General features: G+C 49.5%; 1 protein-coding gene across 1 annotated transcript; it reads left to right on the plus strand.

The window, feature by feature from the left end:
• Positions 1-10,664: 10,664 nt before the first annotated feature.
• Positions 10,665-21,716, plus strand: TCP11 (t-complex 11). The gene is given in 11 exon segments (XM_048925703.1): positions 10,665-10,761; positions 12,293-12,425; positions 13,026-13,146; positions 13,796-13,823; positions 13,826-13,940; positions 13,942-14,010; positions 14,356-14,492; positions 15,175-15,395; positions 15,696-15,880; positions 16,323-16,486; positions 17,950-21,716. Coding segments are annotated over 11 exon segments (1,503 nt in total). The 3' UTR covers positions 18,183-21,716.
• The last annotated feature ends 24 nt before the right edge of the window (positions 21,717-21,740 follow it).

The following is a 21,740-nucleotide window of genomic DNA, read 5'->3' on the forward strand; positions in this document are numbered from 1 at the left end:
CCACGTGACAGCACGGGGGGAAAGATGGGCTCAGAGTGCCTCAGTGGGGCTGGCACCAACCAAGTGCTCCCAGTTAAACCAGTTCATTGTACTGGGAGTGGGTCTTGCCCTGAAAGAACCATTGGGAGCGAAGGGGCTGAGCCCCACGTATGGCTCATGCAATGGGGTTGGGATGGGCTGGTGTTGAGAAACTCACTCAAAAGTCTGGATTTCTTCCCAAACTTTGCCACCTGGTTTCCATGGTTGGAAGAAAAGAACTGCTGCTGGAAAAGCCACGGGTCTGTGCAGATGAAGATCCCAGGATCACATGGGAAGGATGCAGGAAGGCTCATGAAAATCAGCCCCAGCGCTTGGGGTTCAACCAGCTCCTGCCACTGGGAGCCCTTCCAAGGCAACTGGGACAACTGGGCAAGGCGGAGAGCATGGCTGCTGTGGGACATGCACATGTGTGCGTTTGGGAAGGCAGGGCTCTCCTCCCCACCGCCTCCGCTCCCCGTGGAGCACTTCTGGGCAAAACCCATTTGCTTTGGCTTCACGTAGGGCCAGAAGATTCGGGTCCATTGTGCTGAGGCACTGAAGAGCCGGCGTGGAATTGTCGACCATGCTGAAATGGTTACATGGGGAGTAATGAAAATTTACTGCACCCTGCTCGGGTCGCCAGCCAAGAAATAAAAGCAAAAGATCACAACAGGCATTTTTTTAATTTGAGGCAAAATTAAAAAAAGAAAGGATCCGCACTTAGAAAATAACAACCACATCCACAGATCAAAGCAGCTGTTCTCCTCTCATTCTGGGTTTTAAGAGATTTCTGCAGCTACGGGGATGTTTACACAGGGAGAGAGATACATACATTGTGCTGTCTTGATGCTGCCTCTCCCCCCTTCATCTGGCAAAACATTCCCTGGGAGGCAATATGAGGTCATTCTTAGACCCTGCGTTGTTTTCCTCAAGCTGCAAGCCTTCGGGGCAAGAGGCAATTCAGTTCCCATTAGCAAACGCACATTTGCGCTTGGAACCTTCCCATGCACATCTTGATGAGGAGCTTGGGGCCGGTGACAGGACCTGCCCTCACCAGCTCCTCATGGCACCCAGGGGGTCACCAAACCACGGGAAGGGGCTGTGGGGCCAGGGAGCTGCCTGGCACCTCCTGCAGCCCAGCCTCCCTGTTACCGTGGCTTCCACTGCTTTTATTACAAGTGGGGCTGCGTGGCGCTGAGGAGCGCTAATGGGCTGTAAAAGTCATTTCCCCCTCTGTCTTCTTGTCTCATGACTATTGGGAGCTTGCATCCTGCTCCAAAGCCCATGCAGGGATGGAGGCTGTGGGAAGGTGCCAATGGATGCTCCCTTTGTCTCCTTGCATCCACCCGCTGGTGCTCCATGGGCAGCACCGCTTTCTCCAAAGCCAAGTCTGGCTAATGATCCCCCCCCCATGCTATCAGTCTGAAACCAGACTTAGCATGAATGTAATGTCACACACTATAAACGAGCCACATCTTCAGCACTGCCTGTGCATATTTGCATGATGATGGAGCCAAAAGGGATTTCTGAGGCTGTGCAAGGAACTGCTGTGAAGTAATAGTGGACACAAAGCTCCCATAAAGGACCTCAGCGCTTGCAGAACCAGCTATTGAATCAGGTAGGGGCACTGTAGGAAGAAGAGGCCAACAGATTAAGCCACGATGCTTAGAGTACAGAGAGCCCGGGAGGACCAAAGTCACAGCCCTGCCATCGCCCTGCACTGAAGGGTGCTGGTGGTGCCCCCAGAAAGCAGCTGTCGTGATGTTCCAATGCCCCAGCGAGGGGTGTGATCTCCAATTGGGAACAGAATGGACTATTTTTAAAAACAGCAAGGAAAACACTTCGTTCCCAGCAAGAAGCTGACAGCTCAGCTCATCTCCGTTGCAAGCTCCTGGGCACAGCGCTCCTTTCCCCAGCCCACCATTTCAGCACGGTGCTCCGAGGGGACGAGAAGCACCAGGTCCAGCTATGTGACTGCCTGCCCTCCCCCCCCCCATGATGCCTTTTTTCCAGTGTCGTAGATCTTCCCAAAACGACGTCCTTGTTTGCCATTCCCCCCTTTGCAGCAGGAGAAGCTGACACACGCAGAGGTGAGGTGACTTACGCGGCGTCACCGGGAAGGTCGATGGCAGCGCCAGGAATAGCCCCGTTCCCAGCTAACCACTAACCACACTTATCCCAGAATAAGGGTCCCTTTTTCCAGCTGAATTTATAACAGCTTGCTAAGTGACATAAGCCCTTACAGAAATAGGCAGGCTTTTATTCCAGAATAATTACTGGGAAATCACACTACAGCGTGCAGGGGGTGTAATTACACCGGCGTAGCTGCTGCTGGTGGATCGTACCCCACGCACCGGCAGCTCCCTACAGCTTTTACCTTGTCCTGCTTTTCCATGAATCATAGAATCATTAAGGTTGGAAAAGACCATGAAGGTCACCAGCCATTGGCTCACCCCCTCCATGCCCTCTGACCACATCCCTCAGTGCCACATCTTCACGGTTCTGAACATCCTCTAGGGTCCCCACCACCTCCCTGTGCCAATGCTGACCGCTTTTTCCAAGGAGAAATCTCTCCTAATATCCAATCTGAACCTCCCCTGGTGCATCACCTACAGATCATCACCGGGCAGAAGGCAGCAGATCGCTCCTTAAAGTTTTATTAATCATATTTCCCTCTGAAGCTACCCAACAACAGACCTTCCAGCTCCTGCAGCCAACAGCTGTCTTTTGTTACCCCAGACCGATTCAGCAACGCGCTGTGTCTGCTTCCAGTTCATCTCCAGCACAGTTTTGGAGCAGGTGTTTTATTTTAAACACATGTTTACGTCCCACCAGGTAAAACCCAGCTCAGAGTTCAGATTCTGCTGAACTGAGGCCCGAAAAGCATCTCTGCCACGAGCTGTTACAATACATCCTCTTTAATGACCTGCAAAAGCAAACGGATGGTATTCATCAGGCGCTGATAGGTCCAGGTATCCATTGAGAGCACCATCTGCCAAGAGCAGAGCTCACAGCTCAGAGCGTACCACAGGAGGGCAAGGGTTAACTCGGCACCAGTGACACTGCTTTCACTCCAGGACCCAGATGCGTGCGTTTAAAAGTAGCACTTCTGTCCTTAAAATAGTTTATGATTCTTAGTCGAGGATAAATCCAACGCCCCCGAGCAGAAGGAGACCTATTAATTCCTGAGTTTTTTCACGCTGTAGTAAAGCAGCGATTTTATTTGCCTGAGCTGTGTAAGATGTCAGTCATTTTCCCACTTGCATTTCCATGTACAATTTAACAAGGCATTAGTTTATTTCCAGAAGCCCCAGCCAGCCCCGAGCCAACCGCGTCAATATTTTGTCGCTGACACAAATGCCACCACCATTGGAGTCAACAGCGTGTTTTGGGGGGGGCTGTATTCCTTTTTTTTTTTCCTTTCTTTTTAAAGCAGTGTTCCTCTGCGATGATGTATGTACAGCTCTTAAAATACAGCTGGTGACACAAGCCATCCAGAGCAGCTTACCTGGGCGCAGAGGCGTTGCTTTAAGGGGTGAAGAACACGACTGGAGGGCACTGACCTGACCAAAGGCATTTGCTAATTAATTCATTCTTCCAAGAGACTTAACTGCCTCTTGCTGTCGGAAACCAAGGCGAACTTGAGCCAAATGCAAAGCCTGTCGGAAAACACGGAGAGACCCTTGGTGCCTGCAGAGGACTTCAGAGCCGGGCTGCAGCGCTTCAGCTCCTGCTCTCTGGTGCCAGCAGCCAGGCTCTGAGCCAAGCCAAGGCTTCCCACTGCCCTCATCGCTCCTCAGTGCTGATGCTGGGCCTGGGGAGCACAGAGCCCAGAGAATGGAACAAGATGGGGTGTCCCCACCTTCCTCAGCCACCTCCTGTGATGCTGTTTTGGGGTGTTTCTTCTACACTGGACACTGGAGCACTCCTGCACACCTTTGGCACACTCTCCTGAGAACTCTCTGAGGTTTCCTGATCCAGTGGGATGGCAGCACAGTGGGCCCATCTCCCCGCCTCAACATGGACGCTACGCTTGTGCCCCAGGGCTCTCAATATAAGCCTGAGCATTGATCTCCATCCTCACCTTGCAGCACCAAAGCTGGGTGCTCTCAGCAGTGATACACTGCCTGCTTCCCTCCAGCCCTGCAGAGTCCAGGGCTGAGCAAACCCCAAGTCATCCCCCCCCTTGTACCCCACACGAGCAAAGGGACGAGAGGAAATCAGAGACCAAACTTCCCCCAGCTGGGAAAGCCCTGCAGGATCCCCCCTGTGATCCTGCACAGGAGAACAGAGCGGCCTTAGTGTGTCAACAAGCCCTAAACACCCGAGGGCAGCTGGAAGTGAGATGCCATTATTATTATTATTATTTTTTAATTTAAAACGAACTTCTTAACCTACAGGAAAGTAAACGTTCTTCTAGGATGGCCAAGAAAACCACGCTGGGATTTTCCAAATGTGCATGACTGACTGTTTATGAGGAGAGGCTTCCAAACGCAGAAATAAATGGCTTGCTCTCAGCAGGTTTTCCTTTCTATATTTACCCTCACCTGAAATGAACATTATTGCACACTGCAACATTTATTCCCTCTGATCAGGGGAGCGGGCGAAGAAACGAACCAGCCGCAACACGTCAAATAAATTGTTAATCTGCTGTTTGCATTGGGGCCTGGGGAGGAGGGAGTCCCCAGGCCTGGGTCCCATGTACAGCTTCCATGGCAGCTCCATGGAAGCACTGTGTTTTCCCCACTGCAGCACACAGCTTGGAGTTCTCTCTGAGTCCCCATTTTCCCCCGGGGTGTTTCTCAAGGAGGGAAGTTTCTACAGATCCGTCCCAGGGACAGATCCCCAGGTGGTGCGAGTGGTGCTGCTGATAGACAAAATGGCCACAGAACCCTATGAAGTTCTTCAGACAAGAGGCTGAGCCTTTGCAAACTGCATCTTAACGCGAGGCTGACCACTCAGCTGTAAAATCTCTCCTAATCCCAGCCCTTGGGAGAGGAGAGGACGGGGAGATCAGCTGCTTCTGCAGGACGTTGTCCCCATCACATGGCTCCCTCGGTCACGCTCGCACCCACCACCACATCCAAATCTGGGCTTGACCTCCCATTTACCTTGGAGTTCCCTACGGAATCATGCCAACCCCTGCAACATGCCAGCCCAGAGAGGGGCTCACACGGCCCTGGGGAAACCTGGAGTTAATTCCCTCCCATAGCAGGGGAAGCTGCTCACTGACCTGGGTGCACAGGTGACAAGCCTGCAGTTCAGCAGCGGGGTTGGGAACAGCCTTGCTCTGTCTGCAGGGCTTGCATGCACTCAATGCAAGACAAAACCTTGGTGTTTTTTTTCTGTTTGTTTGTTTTGTTTTGTTTTTTCAGCTCAAACTTTTCACTTTTTGGAAAAGCCCATCCTCGTTAGGATAGCTTAGCAAGCCTTTCCCCAGCCAACCACTCCGAGAGCATTTGCGTTAATCCAGATTAACTAACATGAAGCAATTTAGATAAACCGCATTAAGCCAAAACACCTTTGAACTTTTTTTTTTTTTGGATTGGAATCCCTGCCCGAACGCTGTGTGTGGTTCGGGCCTCCCCACACCGCGGCATTGCCGGAGCCGAGCTCTCCACCAAGCAAGAATTGAGTCAAGTCAGCAAATACAAAGATTATCCAAAGGCGCCGAGCCAGCGGCACTGCAGTGAACCGGTGCTTTGCCAAAAACACCCCAAACCATGTTCAGGAGCATAGAATCCTTAAGGCTGGAAAAGATCACCAAGTTCAACCATCTACCCATTCCCACAACGCTCGCTAAGACCCCCAGTGCCACATCTCCATGTTTCTTGAACAAGCATCCAACAGGGCAAAGGAGCGCGGCGAGCACCTCTTGGCGCCAGGCTGACTATGTGACCACGAAGTAAAGCCCTCCAAGCCTCAGTTTACCCAGAGGTGACCTGTCCCCTGAGTACACGATGACGGGTCAGCTCGCAACGCGCTGACATCAGGCGCTGGCCACAGGAGGCTGGGCTGGGTGAGCAATGGTTTGCTGAAGGCGGCCAGATCCCACGGCCCGAACACGTGCGCCCAGACTGAGGTGGAAACAGCCCGCATGTACGGGGTGTCTCGTGGAGATGGTCACGCTCTGGTTTAGGAGGAGGGAATTAATAGCTGCTCTAGTCATTGGTGAAACATGTAGCGCACCGCGGGCACGTACACACCTTCCACATCCATGCCAAAGCAGCAGAGGAAAGCCGCCAACCCAACCGGCTCCCAAACTGCAACCAGCAGCTACGGCAATCTCAACACCAAGACCAGAACGTGCAGCCCAGCACTTCCATCTTCTCACCCGGATGAGACAGATGATAATGCTTCATTGGCTTGCAGGGGAGCTACAAGCTCTTCAGGACCCAGCTGCCTGCCCACATATTCACACCAGCATCCAGCACAGAAACAACCCTGACCTTGTCAGGCGCACGAGGAGCTCCCGCAAAGAAAGCCCTCCTGCCTTGTGGGGGAGAGGGAAAACTCCCTTCTTTCCCAGCTCCCCCCCCTACACCCTCCAAAAACACCTGCTTGCACTCTCTGCCCTCCACCCTGCTTGCTCTCCTCCTGGAAAAAGAACTCCTAGCAGGAACAAAACCACAGCACGTAGGGAACTCCCCCATTTTTTGCAAGCAAGAGCCCTAACGCCAGCGGGGCTTTGCATCTCCTGCTCGGACAGGGCTTGCTTTCTGCAGACGGAGCCGCAGCCCTGCTCAATGAGCTCCGCTCCCAGGTGATTTGGAGCAGGATACACCAGGAAGTTTGCTTTCGGCCGCCCCAGTCGGCGCGTGGGTGTGTAAACAGTGACCGACTTCACTGCAGGTTCGCCTCCTTTAAATGGGGACTTTCACATTCGTCAGACTTGAAAAAACAACGCCAACTTTTCAACAAAAAATCCATTTCCCCTTTCCATTGGCTGCGGCTGCTGCCAAAGGTATTTCTGTTTGAAGGAGAGGGCCCTTCCCTCCTGCTGCCACCTTGCTGCACCCAGCAAAGCAAAAGCACAGGATGCTTCTGTGCCGAGTTTTGGGACATGCAGGGATGGCACACGGAGCCCTCTGCTCTCCAGGGCAGTTGATCAGAGGAGAGGTGGCGTGATTTTAGGGGTTACAAACTTGGGAGGTTATTAAAGGGTGAATTGGGAATAACCACGCAGGCTGCTGCCCGACACTCACCCTAAAAACTCAAAATCCCCGTTTTCCCTGTTGTGATTTTGACTAGATGGATGAGAAGAATCTAATCAGAGAGATGAATGGCACTCATTAAAATGGCAGATTAAAAGCACCAATCTAACCTATCACCAGCACTTCTGAAAAAACTGCCTTGCCAGCAAGGGAAAGTCACCCAGGAATTGGATTCCCTTGCAGGGAAATGCATTATAAATGCATTCTGCTATTACAGTTCAAATCACCTGTCACCAGGGAAAGAAAACCAACGCAAGGCTAATACATACTCACTATTGCCTCTTCTGGGACCAGGACTTATAGACCTGGACCGTGTACTGAAATGGGGGATGAGAGCAAACTGAAGTCATCAGCGAGCTGCACTGCTTTATTTTCTGACATGAACAGCATCTCGGCTTCTTTGCATGAAGCTGAAGGTCAGAAAGAGGAAGAAGTGGGATCACGTGAAGCCAAACAGGGAGAACTGTGGGGAATTCCCAGACAGGATTTGAACCAGACTGGCCCCATCAAAAACCTCACTGGTTTTATTTCTCACAATCCTGCCCGTCTGCCAACCCCTTGCTGGTACTTAGAGCAAAGCAACAACCCCAATGCCTCCCTGAGCTCCCAGCATATCTGTAGCAACTCTTTGGGATGAGCCCACTGTGTCAGTGATCCTGCACATGCAAGCTACATGCTGGACAAGCTCTATCTTTGAGCAAGAGGAAAGGGCTCTGTGCACTCTGGGGTTTTCCCAGCTTCTTCCTTGGCAGCATTCAGCCCCCGGCCAAGGGCTGGTCGCTATCTGATGTCACTGCAGCATTGCCCAAGCTGAACACTTTCCCCTTATTGCTTTTTGATGGGATAATTTTACAGCTCCCTGGGAGCCTGAGGAAATCAGCCGATTTAAGGAGATCACTTTAATACAACCATGTATTGCAGATGCACAGAGGGACTGCCACGGGTTCAGGTTAGGGCTAGCCCCTCCTGGCATGGAGTTGTTTACACAAACAAAATGGATTACAACTCATCAGCTAAGCTGCATTAATTGTACCCTTAGCCTGCTGTAAACCCACAGCAATGGTGGCAGCTCCAACCCTTTAAAACACGCCTATTCTCCATTGCAACTGCAGCGGGCGAGGAGAGCTGCAGCTTCATACACCCCAGCTGTGAAGCTGTAACTAATTACGTGTGGTAATTAGGTTGTCTGTCCCCACATGGTGTGCCAGTGCTGTGCCTTTCATCCTTTGCTTTTCTCCAGCCACAACACCCAGAACTCGTAAGCGTTTCAGAGACTTTGGAGGACAGAGCTGTTTTACAAGGGGTGGATCAAGGCTCCAGCTCCCAAACAGGCTGGTTCTCGTGCCTGTCCCACCATGGGTCCCACAGACCTCCCATCCCACAGACCTGCAGTGCTCTGAGACCTCCCAGCTCCAGTCATCAACAGTGCAGGTGTCAGCCAGCGAAGGTTATCAGATGCCTGGGAAATAGAAGGGAGCTGGAAGAGAGAAGAAAGGCAAACCTTTCATTAGAGCACAAGGAGCCTCATCGCAGACTGGGCATTTTGCCCCACAGAAGATTTAATCCCAGCCTTGGTGGAGGATAGAGCAAAACGGGACATGGTCACCCACTGCTTTCTGGATTGGTCAGAAAGCAAACTGATTAAAAACAAATGAGAAAAAGCTAGATGGAAGCACACTGCAGCTGTTGCAGACCCAGCAGCACTTTCTGGAGCCTCCCCAGGACTACACAGCCGGCTTTTTCATTTTATTCACTCTGACAGGTCTAAGGTTAATACCCTGGCAGTTGACAGCCACTAAGCCACAGCTTCGCACAGGCTTTTGGTATAAAAACAATCAGCCCTGTGCTGATGCTGTAACTCCCCCAGACTGTGGATGGCGGAGAAATTCCTGCCATTCCTCAGAGGGCAATGGGAACCAGCCACGGCCACTGCCTTTTGTTCAGCTGCAGCCTAAAAAGCCTCACGGAGCATTCGCAGCTTCCACCTATGAAAAACTGTGCAGAGGAGGTGATTGGGAAGGTCACGCTGGTAATGCCTTTGTTAAGGAAAGCTGCTGCACCTTGGAGGCGGTAGGCAGGGGCAGAAAGCAAAAGGCGAACCCGTGCTTGGCTTCCTTTTGCAGCAGCACAACACAATGAAAGGAGTGGGTGCAGAAAGAGCAGTAGCTTTTGGTTTCCCAGCCCCAGCACATAAAATACTGACACTCGCAGTATCAGCAATGGGAGTGATGCTCTTTATTTTCATCACTGACATCAACAGTGGGGCTGAGTGCACCTTTGACGACACCAAGCTGTGTGGTGCAGTCGATCTGTCTGAGGGATGGGATGCCACCGGAGATGGGTGAGCATTGGGTCCAGGAGAACCTCATGAGGTTCAGCAAAGCCAAGTGCAACATCTGCACCTGGGTTGTGGCACCCCTGGAGCACAGCCCTGCCAAAAAGGACCTGGGGGTGCTGGTGGGTGGCAGCTGGGCATGAGCCAGCACTGTGCCCTCACAGCACAGAAAGCCAACTGTATTCTGAGTGCATCCAAAGCAGTGCTGCCAGCAGGGCCATGGAGGGGATCTGCCCCTCTGCTCTGCATTGAGACCTCACCTGGAGCACTGCATCCAGACGGGGAGTCCTGAGAACAGCAGGGATGTGGAGCTGTTGGAGCACATCAGAGGAGGGCCACAGAAATGATCCCAGGGATGGGACACTGCCCTGCAAGGACTGAGAAAGAAGGGGGCAGTCTATAGAGGGTCTGTGGGGTAGGACAAGGGGTCTCAAAGAGGGGGAGGTTTAAGTTGGATATAAGGAAGGTTTTGCAGCCAGGTGAGGCACTGCATGGGCTTCAGGGAGGCAGTGATGCCACGCCGCCAGAGACCCCAGGGGGCTGTGAGCACTGATGGAGCTGCGGGCGTGCAGGGATGGCTTTTAGAGATCCCTTATAGCTCAGACGGTTCTAGCAGAAACACACCTAGAAGGTGCAGGCTCCTAGGTTCTGCCTGACAGCCTCTCACAAAGAGCAATGCACTCCCGCCCTTCTCCCTCCCACAAGGCGCTGAGTTCCCCCCCCTCCCCCCCCGCCTTTCCATGGTAGAGCCCCACCGCGCAGCGGGACAGGGGCTGCGGGGCGGCCCATCGGCGCAGAGCGGGGGAGGGGATGGTGCCCAGACAGCGGGGCTCGGTGAGCGAAGCAGAACCTGCTAAACGTTGTCACCCCACTTGGCGCTCCTCGCCTTGTGGTGCCGGCAGTAATCCGCGGATGGACGAGGGGCGGGCTCGGAATACATTGGTAGCGCCGAAAGGATTCCCCCTCCCCCCCCTCCCGCCGCGCAGTGGTTTGGCCCTGTTTGAAGTGAGGCGGGAAGAAGGCGGCACGCGCCGCAGTGCCAACGGCCGCTCCGTGAGGGGAGGAAGCGCCGCGCTACACAGATTGCCGCCTCCTCTATGGCCGGCGCCGAGCAGCCCCCGCGGGCGAATGATACCGAGGAGGTTGTGGGGACTCGGGAAAGCGGCGAGGAGCGGCCGTTGGGGCCTGGCTTGGGTACGGGGGGCGGTGCTGGGGTGGGCCGGAGCCCCCAGGCGACTCTGCGGGCTGGGAGGTGCCTCAGGCGGTGCTGGGTCCCCCCCCCCGGCCTGGCACCGCCCGGGCTCGGGCGGTGCCAGGCCGCGGGGGGACCCAGCACCGCCCTGAGTGGTCACTAGGTGTCAGCCGCCCTCTGCTAAATCAAATCCCTGAGCATCACATCCAAGCGATATTTAAACACATCCCTCCGTGGGGAGCCCGTTCCAGTGTTTAACAACCCTTTGTTTTTTTTTTCCTGATATCGAAACTAAACTTATCCTGGTGCAAGCTGAGGCCATCTCTCATCCTGTCACCAGTGAGAAGAGACCAATCCTGCTCTGCTGCGATCACCTGGTATTGGAAGAGAGCAATAATGTCTCCCCTCAGCCTTCTCTTCCCCAGACCAAACAGCCCCAGTTCTTTCAGTTGCTCCTCGTAGGCCATATTCTCCAAGCCCTTCACAAGCCTTGTTGCCCCTCAGACCAGCTCCAATGTCTCTTTTGTCCTGAGGTGCCCAAAACTGAACACAATACTCAAGGTGGAGCCTCACCAGTGCTGAGTACAGGACCATAGTCCTGCTCACCAGACAATTTCTGATACAGAGGTCCCTTCCAACCTGAGCTGTTCTATGATTCTCATGTGCAGGTGGAGTTTCCTGGGTTCTGTTACGAGCCTGGTGCCCCTGGTCCTGTTGCTGGGCACCTCAACAAACAGCCCAGCCCCCCGTCCTGTTCATACCCACCTCCAAGATATTTCATAGAATCACAGAATGGCCCGGGTTGGGAGGGACCTCAAGGACCACGAAGCTCCACCCCCTGCCACACACAGGGCCACCAACCTCCCCATTTCATAGCAGCCCAGGCTGCCCAGGGCCCCATCCAACCTGGCCTTGAACACCTCCAGGAACGGGAGCATCCACAGCCTCTGTGCAGCTGTTCCAGCACCTCACCACTCTCATATTAAAGAACTTCCCCTGACATCCAACCTAAATCTTCCCTCCCTCAACTTAAAGCCATTTCCCCTTGTCCTTGTAAAGAGTTGACTCCCCTCCTGTTTGTAGGCTCCCTTTAGGTCCTGGAAGGCCCCAATGAGGTCACATTTGTATGTGTTGATCAGATCCCTTCTCAGCCTTCCCTTCCTCAGGTTGAACAGCCACAGTGCTCTCAGCCTTTCCTCATCAGGGAGATGCTTCAGGCCCCATTCATCTTCATGGCCCTCTGCAGGGCTCTCTCCAGCTGTTCCCTGTTTGGCTTGAACTTGCCTTGAACACTGGGTGCAGTGCTCCAAATATGCCCTTGCCAGGGCTGAGTTGGGGAGGATAACCATCACTCTGCTGGCAACACTCTTCCTAATGCAGCCCGGGATACCATTGGTCTTCATGGCCACAAGGGCACACTGCTAGCTCATGATCTCTTCTTGCTGTGCTCAGTACACTTAGCACCATACATTGGTTTGAATTGCGAGGGACGTTAAAGTTCATCTCATTCATTCTTATTCTGCTTTTCTGCAGCCAGCTCTCCACAAATTCTCTCCACAAATGAGCTGCAAGAATTGAGTGATGAGGTCTTCAGACTCAGCACTGTACATGAAATTGTACTGAATGCTGACTTGGAAGTGCACATGGTCAACTTCCCTCCACACAGGTGTGTGTATATCAATAAATACACTTATTCAGGCTTGGCTTCTTTTTATCATGTCACAGAAAACAAGTGAGAACATGGAAAGGAGGTGGGTTTGGCTTGAGTATAGAAACAAGAAGATAGTTCCTGGAACAAAACAAAGACTTGATTTATTCATCACTTCATTATTTACTAAGAAGTTCTTAAATACGATGAGTATCAGATGTGACTCACAATGAAAGAAATGGAGGCTTCAGCTCTGACTTTGACACAAGGCAAAACGTTCTGTGGACACCTCTCAAGTGTCTGCACATCAATTAAGGATCTATTTAGGTCGCCAATGTTTTTTCTTTCCTGGAAAGGTGAGCACTGGTTAGAAAAATGCTCTGTTGATCTTTTCTGAGGACTGAAAGAGTTCCTGTGGAAAATTCACAGTTCTTTCTAACCCACTATGAAGAGGGGCTAAGTGCAGTTATGAACAGAGGTGAGGATAAGGAGCTCCATTTTAGAAGAATGGGAAATGTAGGTTGAGAGAGATTTCTATGAAAAACTAAAAGTCCAAAGACCAACTGAGAGGCTGTGTTTAACTGATGTTAATGGAAACCTCCCTCTCTTCTTTCTTAGCCTGGAAAATAGAGTGAAGGAGACACTGCACAAAGCCTTGTGGGACCGACTGAAAAAACAGATCTCTGCTAGTCCTCCAGACTACACTCAGGCAATCCAACTGCTGCAGGAAATAAAAGAGGTCAGCTGGTCCTGACATGGGGAGGACGGGTACCTTAGAATTAGTCTTCCCTTGCATCCAAATATTCCCATGTGAACAGCGTAAGAAGGAAGAGAAAATAAGCTCCATTTGGTTTACAGGGAAACAGAACTTAAATAGCTGCACCTTCTAAAACCTGACTGGGAAGGAAACTCGTTCTCTGGTCCCAGGTCTGTAAAACACTCTACCAAAATGACAAAAAGCCCATTTAACTGTTGGTTTTAGTAATAACAAGAACCCCACTAATGCCATTGTCTGTACAGATGCAACCCTTTAGGTGGGTGACAAACAGTACCTCCTATGCAGGTGTACACTGTAAACTTTAAGAACACTGCTTAGAACTAAAAGAAAATTGTCTTAGCGTGGCATGGAATCGCATATGGTTTGCTTTCCCAGGCAGATAACTCCCTACTTTTTTTGTGTGAGGTAAAGGAGATTTTGCAATATGTGCAACAGTGGCCAGACATTCTGAAATGAGTCATTAAAGACAAGCATGCCCTTAAAGCAACGGTGTGGCCCAGAATTTGTGTGCTGAGTCTCACCCAATTCAAGGCCAGCCTCGATTTCTGTTGTGCGATGCAGTTCTGTGGGAGAACCAGAAAACAGGCCAGAGTGCTGCTTCTTTGGGCAGGCTCTGTTATTACTGCTGCTGCCTCAGAACAGCTGCAAAGCCAAATTGAAGGGGTCCAGGACATGGAGCTGATTAGGCAGGAGGCTGAGCACGGGGCTCTGGACATCCGCGCTCTCACCACCAGCATCCTTGGCACGACGGCAGTGCTGTGCGCCTTTTCGAGATGAGGAAGTGCAAGGACTGCAAAGCCTCACAGACCCAGCTGAGTTTCTCAGGTGGGTGTTGCTTTACTCTGTCTTGCAGACCAGCAAAAGCATCAACAGTAAAACATGGGGTTTAGAGAAAACTGCCCTGCACTTGTATCTGTTTTTCCCCTCCATATGTAGATATATTTGTGTTACCCAGCTGTTCCCAGACCATAGAAGAGTCTCCAGTGAAGTAAATCTAATTTTTCTAGTAATTTTTAGGGACCAGACACCCCGATTAGACTGAGCAGCCTTTTGTCAGAAAATGGAATGAAGTCAGAGGGTCTGAATTCCTCTTTCTCAGTATTCCAAAATGACCTCCAACTATAGCTTTTAATACATATTAAGCTTTCCAATCATTGTGCCTCATCTCAGGGAGATCCTCCGGGTGCTGGACCTGATGAAAATGGATATGCTGAATTTTACCATCCAGAGCCTCCGTCCATACTTACAGGAATGCTACATCCAGTATGAGCAGGAGAAATTCCAGAAAATCTTAGATAAGCTTCCTAGTAAGTCAGTGGGGAAGAGGAGAGAAGCACTATTATTTCTGCAGCAGCTATTAAAGCACTAAGAAGGAACTTGAGTATTCTAAAGCTGATGCTTTCATCACATGCTCAATAACTTGAGAGAAATACCTCTAAAAGCAGAAGGACTCTGGGGTCCCTTTCTCAGCCTCTTCACTACTATGCTTTGCAGAAAAGAAGTTACTTAGTGTGCTTCAGTTTCTGCATGCATCAGGCCTAATACCTACCTCATGAGGAACTGTAAGAGCTCTGAATTTTGAAGTGTTTTGAGGTCCACAGAGGAATCATCAAAACATTTGCACGTGTATCTGAAGAGGAAAGCCAGTATTTGATGTAGACCCCTCTTCTTTGTTAGGCCATAGAATATTTCTCTCTGGCTGCCTCACTCCCTTGTGAGATTTAATTAAAGGTGCTTTTTGAAGACTGAAATCCTCTATGCAATATAAAGCTCTCCAGGTCCCAGTCTCAGGAGCCTAGCCTTGTGCCTTGTGCCTAAATACTGCATGGCAGAGGTGGGGTAAGTCCTCTCCACCATCCAAGATGCACATCCCCTTCAGCATGGAACATCACGTAGCCAGTTTTACTGACTTAGTTTTACTAACTTACTGAGCCACCTGCTCTTTCAAACACCCTTTTTTGTTTCTTTGTGTTTTAAAACACATTGCAGATAGTCTGGATAACACAACAGAGTGGCTGCACAGAGCAGCAGCAGCAGTGTCTGCATCCTCTTTGCAGTCTCAGTCCTGCCCTGCAGCCAGCAGCTCTTCTGATGCACGCTTCCAGGGAGCAGTCAGCAGTAGCACAGCTGTGCCCAGTGTCATGTCTGTGCTAAATTGAGGCTACATGGATCTGCTCTGCTGGGAGCCCAGACACAGTGAATACCCAGAGGTAGGACAAGCACTGGGATATTTCTAGGAAAAGATGCAAAGATACACAAAACAAACAAGTGTACAGGTTCTGCTTCTACAGAAAGATCTGTCCACAGTCTCAGTCCCTTCTATGCCATTGGACAGGGTTTGTTCCCCAGGTGAAACAAGTTGGATTTATCACAAAACTAAATCTTGCTGCCAATCAGCCTCCCTCCACTAGCTTCATGGAGCTTACAGCTCTGCTGCATGGCTTGAGAATTGCTCTGTTATCACAGATGTTGTCTGTGTGCTCACAGGCTGGTGTGGTTTCTGTTCACAGACCTTGCTTCTGGATCAGGCTCGACTACAGGAAGTACAAACACAAGTGAATCAGCTTGCCATCATAGCTGCAGTCCTGCTAGTGACTAGTGGCGTGTGTGGAAACACCTTATTTGGCTCACCTGAGTTTATTGATAGGCTGAAACTGATAACAAAGGCCCTCTTGGAAGGTCTGTCTTCTATCAGGTGGGTTATTTTATATTTTATTTTCCAGAAGGAGAAGAGTGAGGATGCAGGCACTGGTTGACTGTAGGATGAGCAACAGGAATCTCCTCTTGCAGCAGAAGAGGACTTGAGATCCAAATAGCAGCCAGGCCCACTGCAAGGAGTGAGGGAAGCCAGAACGCCAGGCAGCATACTTAGCTGGGAGCTAACTCTCTAGAGCCATTGTCCCTTCATGGTTAATGGGGAAAATCAGCAGTGCAGGGCTTTCTCCTGTTTGCCAAAGAGCAGGGAAAGAAAGGAAGCTTAATTCAATTGTGTTAGGCACCACAGCTGTGGCTCAGCACTGGTTCTTATGTGCTTCCTGTCTGTGCTGAGGACAAAAGGGCTCATGGAGAGAATTCCTGGCTTGCAAGACCTCTTTCCCAACAAATATGCTCAATGCATGGGCTTTTGCATCATTTAGGTATGAAGAAGCTTTGCTAGACATCAGTGATCAAGTGCTCCAGGAAGTCAGCAGAACACTCTCACAGCTGGGTTACCCTGCTTTTGCCAGTGAGAAATGTACATCCCTGAAAGGCCAGATAAAAAGCATCGCTGACAAGGGCAACGCAGTCCGGCACACCATCAGTGAGCTCCTGAGCTCATGTCTGACTCAGCACTAAGAGTAAAGAGGTCTTTGACCCTCGAACGTGCAGGACAAGTGTAAGATAGGTGACAGCAAGGCAAATTCCCTACACTGTGCAGAACTACTGCAGAAGCAAGGAAGCCAGAAACTGCCCTGATTTTCCCATTCCACTCTGGCTGCCTTACAGTAATTGCTTTGAAAATCTCTTAAATCCTACCATCCTCACTGAAAGCTAAACAGGCCCAAGTGCCAGGTCTGTCACTAGGTGATGTGGCAATCTTCAGGCTAGGATGTAGACAGAGAGCTTAATCACTGACTCAAGTAAAGCACCACGCTAAGATCTTTAAGTAATATCTATCCCTAGGGAGTGCACTGCATGGTATTCAGCTAACTAGCTTCCCCTATAATGCTGCCCCATCAAAATATTTACTCAAATGATTTTGATGAGAGCTGATTATTTTGACCTTTTATTAGTACTCTGAAAGCTCCACATCAGATTGCAGTGCCACGGGCAGATAGTTTGCTACAGGAAAGATTATTTTCACATGCAAGACTTATCTTTTCTCAGCTATGAAAATAAGGTGAAGCTTTTCCTGCCCAGTGTATCGTGTTTCCTCCTCAGCCCACCTGAGTCCACATTACCTGGTTTATTCCTTGCATGTCAGACCCAGCAGGCTATTTTGTTATGAAGGAATTCAGGAAGCTGAATTAACAGCCTAAGCCAACCTCGCTGTACCACAGGCTGGGCAGTATATGATGGCAATGGCTCACTGATGGAGCAGCATTAGAAGCTACAGAGCCAGTCTTCCCCTTGCTGTGTCTAAAAATCAACGTCTTGTCTGCACTCTTTGTCCACTATCAGCACTTCCCAAATACATATTTGAAACACAAGAACATCTGAGATAGCTGGGGAGTAAACCTCAGCTCTGTGCTCCTCAGAGAGGCTTCCTGAATTCTTTCAATTTTAAAATGCTGCTGTGGCAGTCCAGATAAATCCCAGGCTCTGAAGTTCTATATTCCATTATGCTCCTAAGATGCCTAACACTTCAGTTCTGTTCAAAAACTCACAGAGTGGGCAAAAAAAAATAAATTTATACTGTTGAGCTGCTCCACTTCAGCACAGCCAAATTCATCAAACCTAATGCCTGGCAGCCCAGCATCCCAGCTACAGCCACTGTTAAAAGCAGCTGCCCAGGACAAAGTGAAAACAAGGCACGTATGTACATCATATGCACAAACATGATGCTTGGAGAGTAGTTTCACCCATTCCTATGCTGAATGCTGTCTCATGTTAGTACTTGGAAGAACACCACCTTAATTCACTATGCCCCGAGCCCATCTGGAGCAGTACGGGTCCACGGCACCCTGCCCTCAGCTCTGCTCCTGACTGCACAAGGAACCCTTTGTCTCGAGGCCAATGTTCTGCACAAAGGCTGATTTCTGATTTCCTACTCGCTCCTTACAGAGCAGTGGATTCACCTGTTCCTCAGCCTTTTTATTGCCCCCAATGGACAAAATTCTCAGAAAGATTTCCCAAAGGGTCTCGCTGCCGTTCAGGAAGAGCTGCAGGAAGTCGGGCGCAGGTTCAGAAGTGTGACCTTCCACAACTGGCAGCTGTTTGGCCCTTTCTACTCAGCAGTTCTCAAGAAAGTGCTTTTCCCAGAGGCAGAACCAGATTCAGGAAGAGGTTCTATGTGATCATCCTTACTGCGTACCACACAGGAGGACAAGGGTGGAACGCATTCTCCCACAATTTCTCAAATCATGCTTCAGCTTGTAAAAAAACCATCAGACAAACCCATCTGGGCAGCACAGCTACTGGGAAGTGACAGCACGTCAATATCTGAATAAACCTCTCAACTGCAAAAGGCAACGGCTTTCTTGTCCCCCCCAAAACTGTCACTATTTAGCAGGGAAAGAAATGGGAGGTGGAGATGATAAAACTGCAATGAAATTTAAGGTTCTTTCTTTCTTTTCTCCCTAATTCAAGGTGTTAATTCTGCGGTGGGTCTGCAGCCTGCTCTGCTGAAATGTTAGGCACAGCCCAGGGACGCAGTTTGGATTTGATAAAGCCATATGGTATTTAAGATCATTAAATCTGCTCAATATATTTCAGTGTTAGCTTGAAAACCTGACTTACTGAATTATTAGATGGAACACATGGTATAAATTTAGCAGCCCCCGATGTATTTAGTATTTCACATCAGCCAGATTTTATTTGACACAAAACCCTGAACTTTAACCTGTATTTAAATGCCTGGATTTCTTGCTCTAATTTTATATAGTGAAAACGTCCTACTTCTTGGTATGCCAAAAATCTTTGCTGGTAAATACTATATACAATGGCTGCCCAAACTGTTTCTGTTGTTCCATGAATCGATGGCTGCTGTGCTGCAGAGCATTGGTTTCAGTGTTTATCATTGCTAAATCAGGGTCCTGCCACCCTCAGTAGAACAGTCCTCACAGATGTACGTTAAAAGGGGTCAACATCAGCTTTCCCATGGGCAAGGTGACAGCAGACCATCACGCTGTAGGTGAGTCTATCTTTAAAGAACACACAGATGAGTTTTTACACATAAATTAGTCTGAAAAGGATTTTGTATTTGGGATCAGTGAGATTAGCTGCAAAAAGAGCAGCCTCAGCCAAAGCGACTGCTGAGCAGCCAGCATTCTGCATCCAGCATGCCACACACGTTAGGATGGCACACATCCTGATTCTGCTGCCAAGGAATGACATCAGGCCTGTTCCCAACAGAACAGCATCCTGTGCTTTGCTTCCACAATACCAGCAAATCATCCCCACGCAGTGCTTTGACACTCCTGATGTTTTCTTGTTCCTCAGCTTTACAAAGCAAAACACCACATGTGCAGCACCAGGCTGCCCTCATTCAAGTCACTGTGCTGCCCACCCTCACCCCTTCCTCTTACCTGCTTTGGCTGCTCAGCTCAGGCATGAGATGACCAGAGGCTGCTGTGTCACTCAGGTCACAGTGACGACAGGGCAAACGTGTGTCTAAGTTTGTTTATTAATTCAGTCTGTTCTAAGTTGTACAATTATGAAAACAACAAAACGACTGCTGGAAGCCCAGGAATATTTACAATCTCGCCTTGTTGTAGTGAGGTCAGTCTATGTTGTTGCACAGATTGGTTATGTTTGGTACCACAAGATGTTTAAAATTCAGACAAATTCGAACAGATTAACAATTGTATATACAGGAAATAAAAGGAAATTCAAGTATCAAAATACAGACAGATTAAATAACATTTGTATTACAAATCAGTCCCACTGTCATACATCACAATTAGCAAAAATGTCTACGTTGCAAACTGAACTCGACTGTTCTCTGCCCTGTTAGGGAATCTCAGGTTATTCTTCCACGGGTAAGAAAAGTGTTTGAGCTAGATCTACTTGGTAAGAGCAGCACATGTACTTCCTTTTGAAAGAGAAAAAATTAAGTTAAATTAAAATGCAGTAGGTAATGCCAATATGAGACCTAAAAGGGAGACTTTTTGCAACAACACAGCGTCGCAAACTCTGTGCTCGCTCTAAAATAAAGATCTGATTGCATGGAAATGATGCAAGCAGAAGAAAGCCAGAGGAAGTTCTGCTGCTAGAAGCTTCTGAAGTGGGGTGGAAGGAGCATTAAAGCAATTAAACCCACATCAGCTGCACACAGAGCAGTTGTTTGGAAGTACTATTTGGCATCTGGTCTGTGTCTCACAGCAGCCCTGTGATGGTACCTCACATTTCATTGGAGGCAAGTCCTGCACGGTGTCCTGCCTTCTCCCCAGGAGGGAAACAGGCAACAGGCACATACCCACCAAAACTGCATCAGTTTTTTCTCCTAAAAAGAAAAATCCCAAAGCAAGTTCAAACAGCTACAATTAGCTTCTTCTTTTTTGTTCTTTTTTTTTCTTTTTTTTTTTTTTTTGTAAATACAAAATTAAAAAGGATAAAGCAGCTTCAATTTGGAAAATAAAAACTCATCCCCTCCTCTACTGAAGAAAAAAAAAAAAAGACAAACACAGTTGATCTACCTTGAGTTCTCAGCCTGGACTCATGCCGTGTCCAACTGGAAGTCTGTAAAACACAAAACCCAGGGCTGCACCGCCTGTCCCAGGCAGGCAGTGAGTGCATTTAGATTCTAACCAGCACCAGAAATGCAGAGCACTTTCCTCCAGATACCGTGAAACCCTGTGGGAGGAAAAGCCAAAACACTGCGTCATGGATGGGATAACAAAGCACTCGGAGTCGGTGACCCAGGATCAGTCTCCAGCATGCAAGTACCTCAAAAAAACCCCACTGAAATGAAAGGGGAAAATGCACTGCCAAAACAACTGCTTCTATGAAGTGAGAAAGAGTATCTGGCTAAAGAACTGCTGGATCACTAAAGACAACCATGGAATTACACACAGGACTGGAAAGAACCACCAGGGTCACAACGTCCAGCCCTCTGAAGATTGGAGTCTTCATCACCACTTCACCTCCAAGCCAACCTTCGCAAAGCTCATGTATGTGTCAGAACAGAAGGGTGTCCCTCCTCCCAAGCAGAGGTTCAATTTGCAATCTCTCCAAAAAGACTTGTTGCCAACACACCAAATATTTACACTTACACCAGTATGAATTGCAACATACTCATAACAAGGAATGTTAGGTTCTCTAAATTCATCCATGTAAAAAAGAAAAATAATCTCCGCTTCCCCCTCCTCATCATGTACAGCTCTGTGCCCTCGGGATTACGGTTCACTTCTCTCCTAGTCCTACCAGCTAGGGAGACTGAATCCTGACATACAGCAGCAACTGGAGTTAAACAGGCATCATTAGGGCATCTTGTCCTGGCAAAGCAGCAGGGCAGCACATCCCCAGCCACTGCAGCCCTGCGGAGATTGTACCAAGCTGCTGCGCTATGGTTTTTGCATCAGAAGAATTAAAAATCACAACTCTCCTAACAGCCTTCCCTCCAGGGGAACAGAGCTGTGAAAACACATCGGCCGCAGCCAAAACTGCTGGTAAATCCTGCTGTGATCCAAAGAGCAAGCAAGCAGGCAGCACACCTCTGAGATGGCAGCGTTTGGGGCTGCTGGGGCCAGGCCATCCATGGGTCAATAGGACTTATGATTTATCCTCGGCTATGGACTGTGCCAGTGGAATGCCCAAAATGCAACTCCTCTTTTGTTCGTCTTCCAAAATCGTTGCACTTATTAAATAATGAGCTAGTATAAAAAAAAAAAGTGCTAAATCACAATTGAATAAGC

This window comes from Lagopus muta, chromosome 24, assembly GCF_023343835.1.
Source record: "Lagopus muta isolate bLagMut1 chromosome 24, bLagMut1 primary, whole genome shotgun sequence".
NCBI classification, from domain to species: Eukaryota; Metazoa; Chordata; class Aves; order Galliformes; family Phasianidae; genus Lagopus; species Lagopus muta.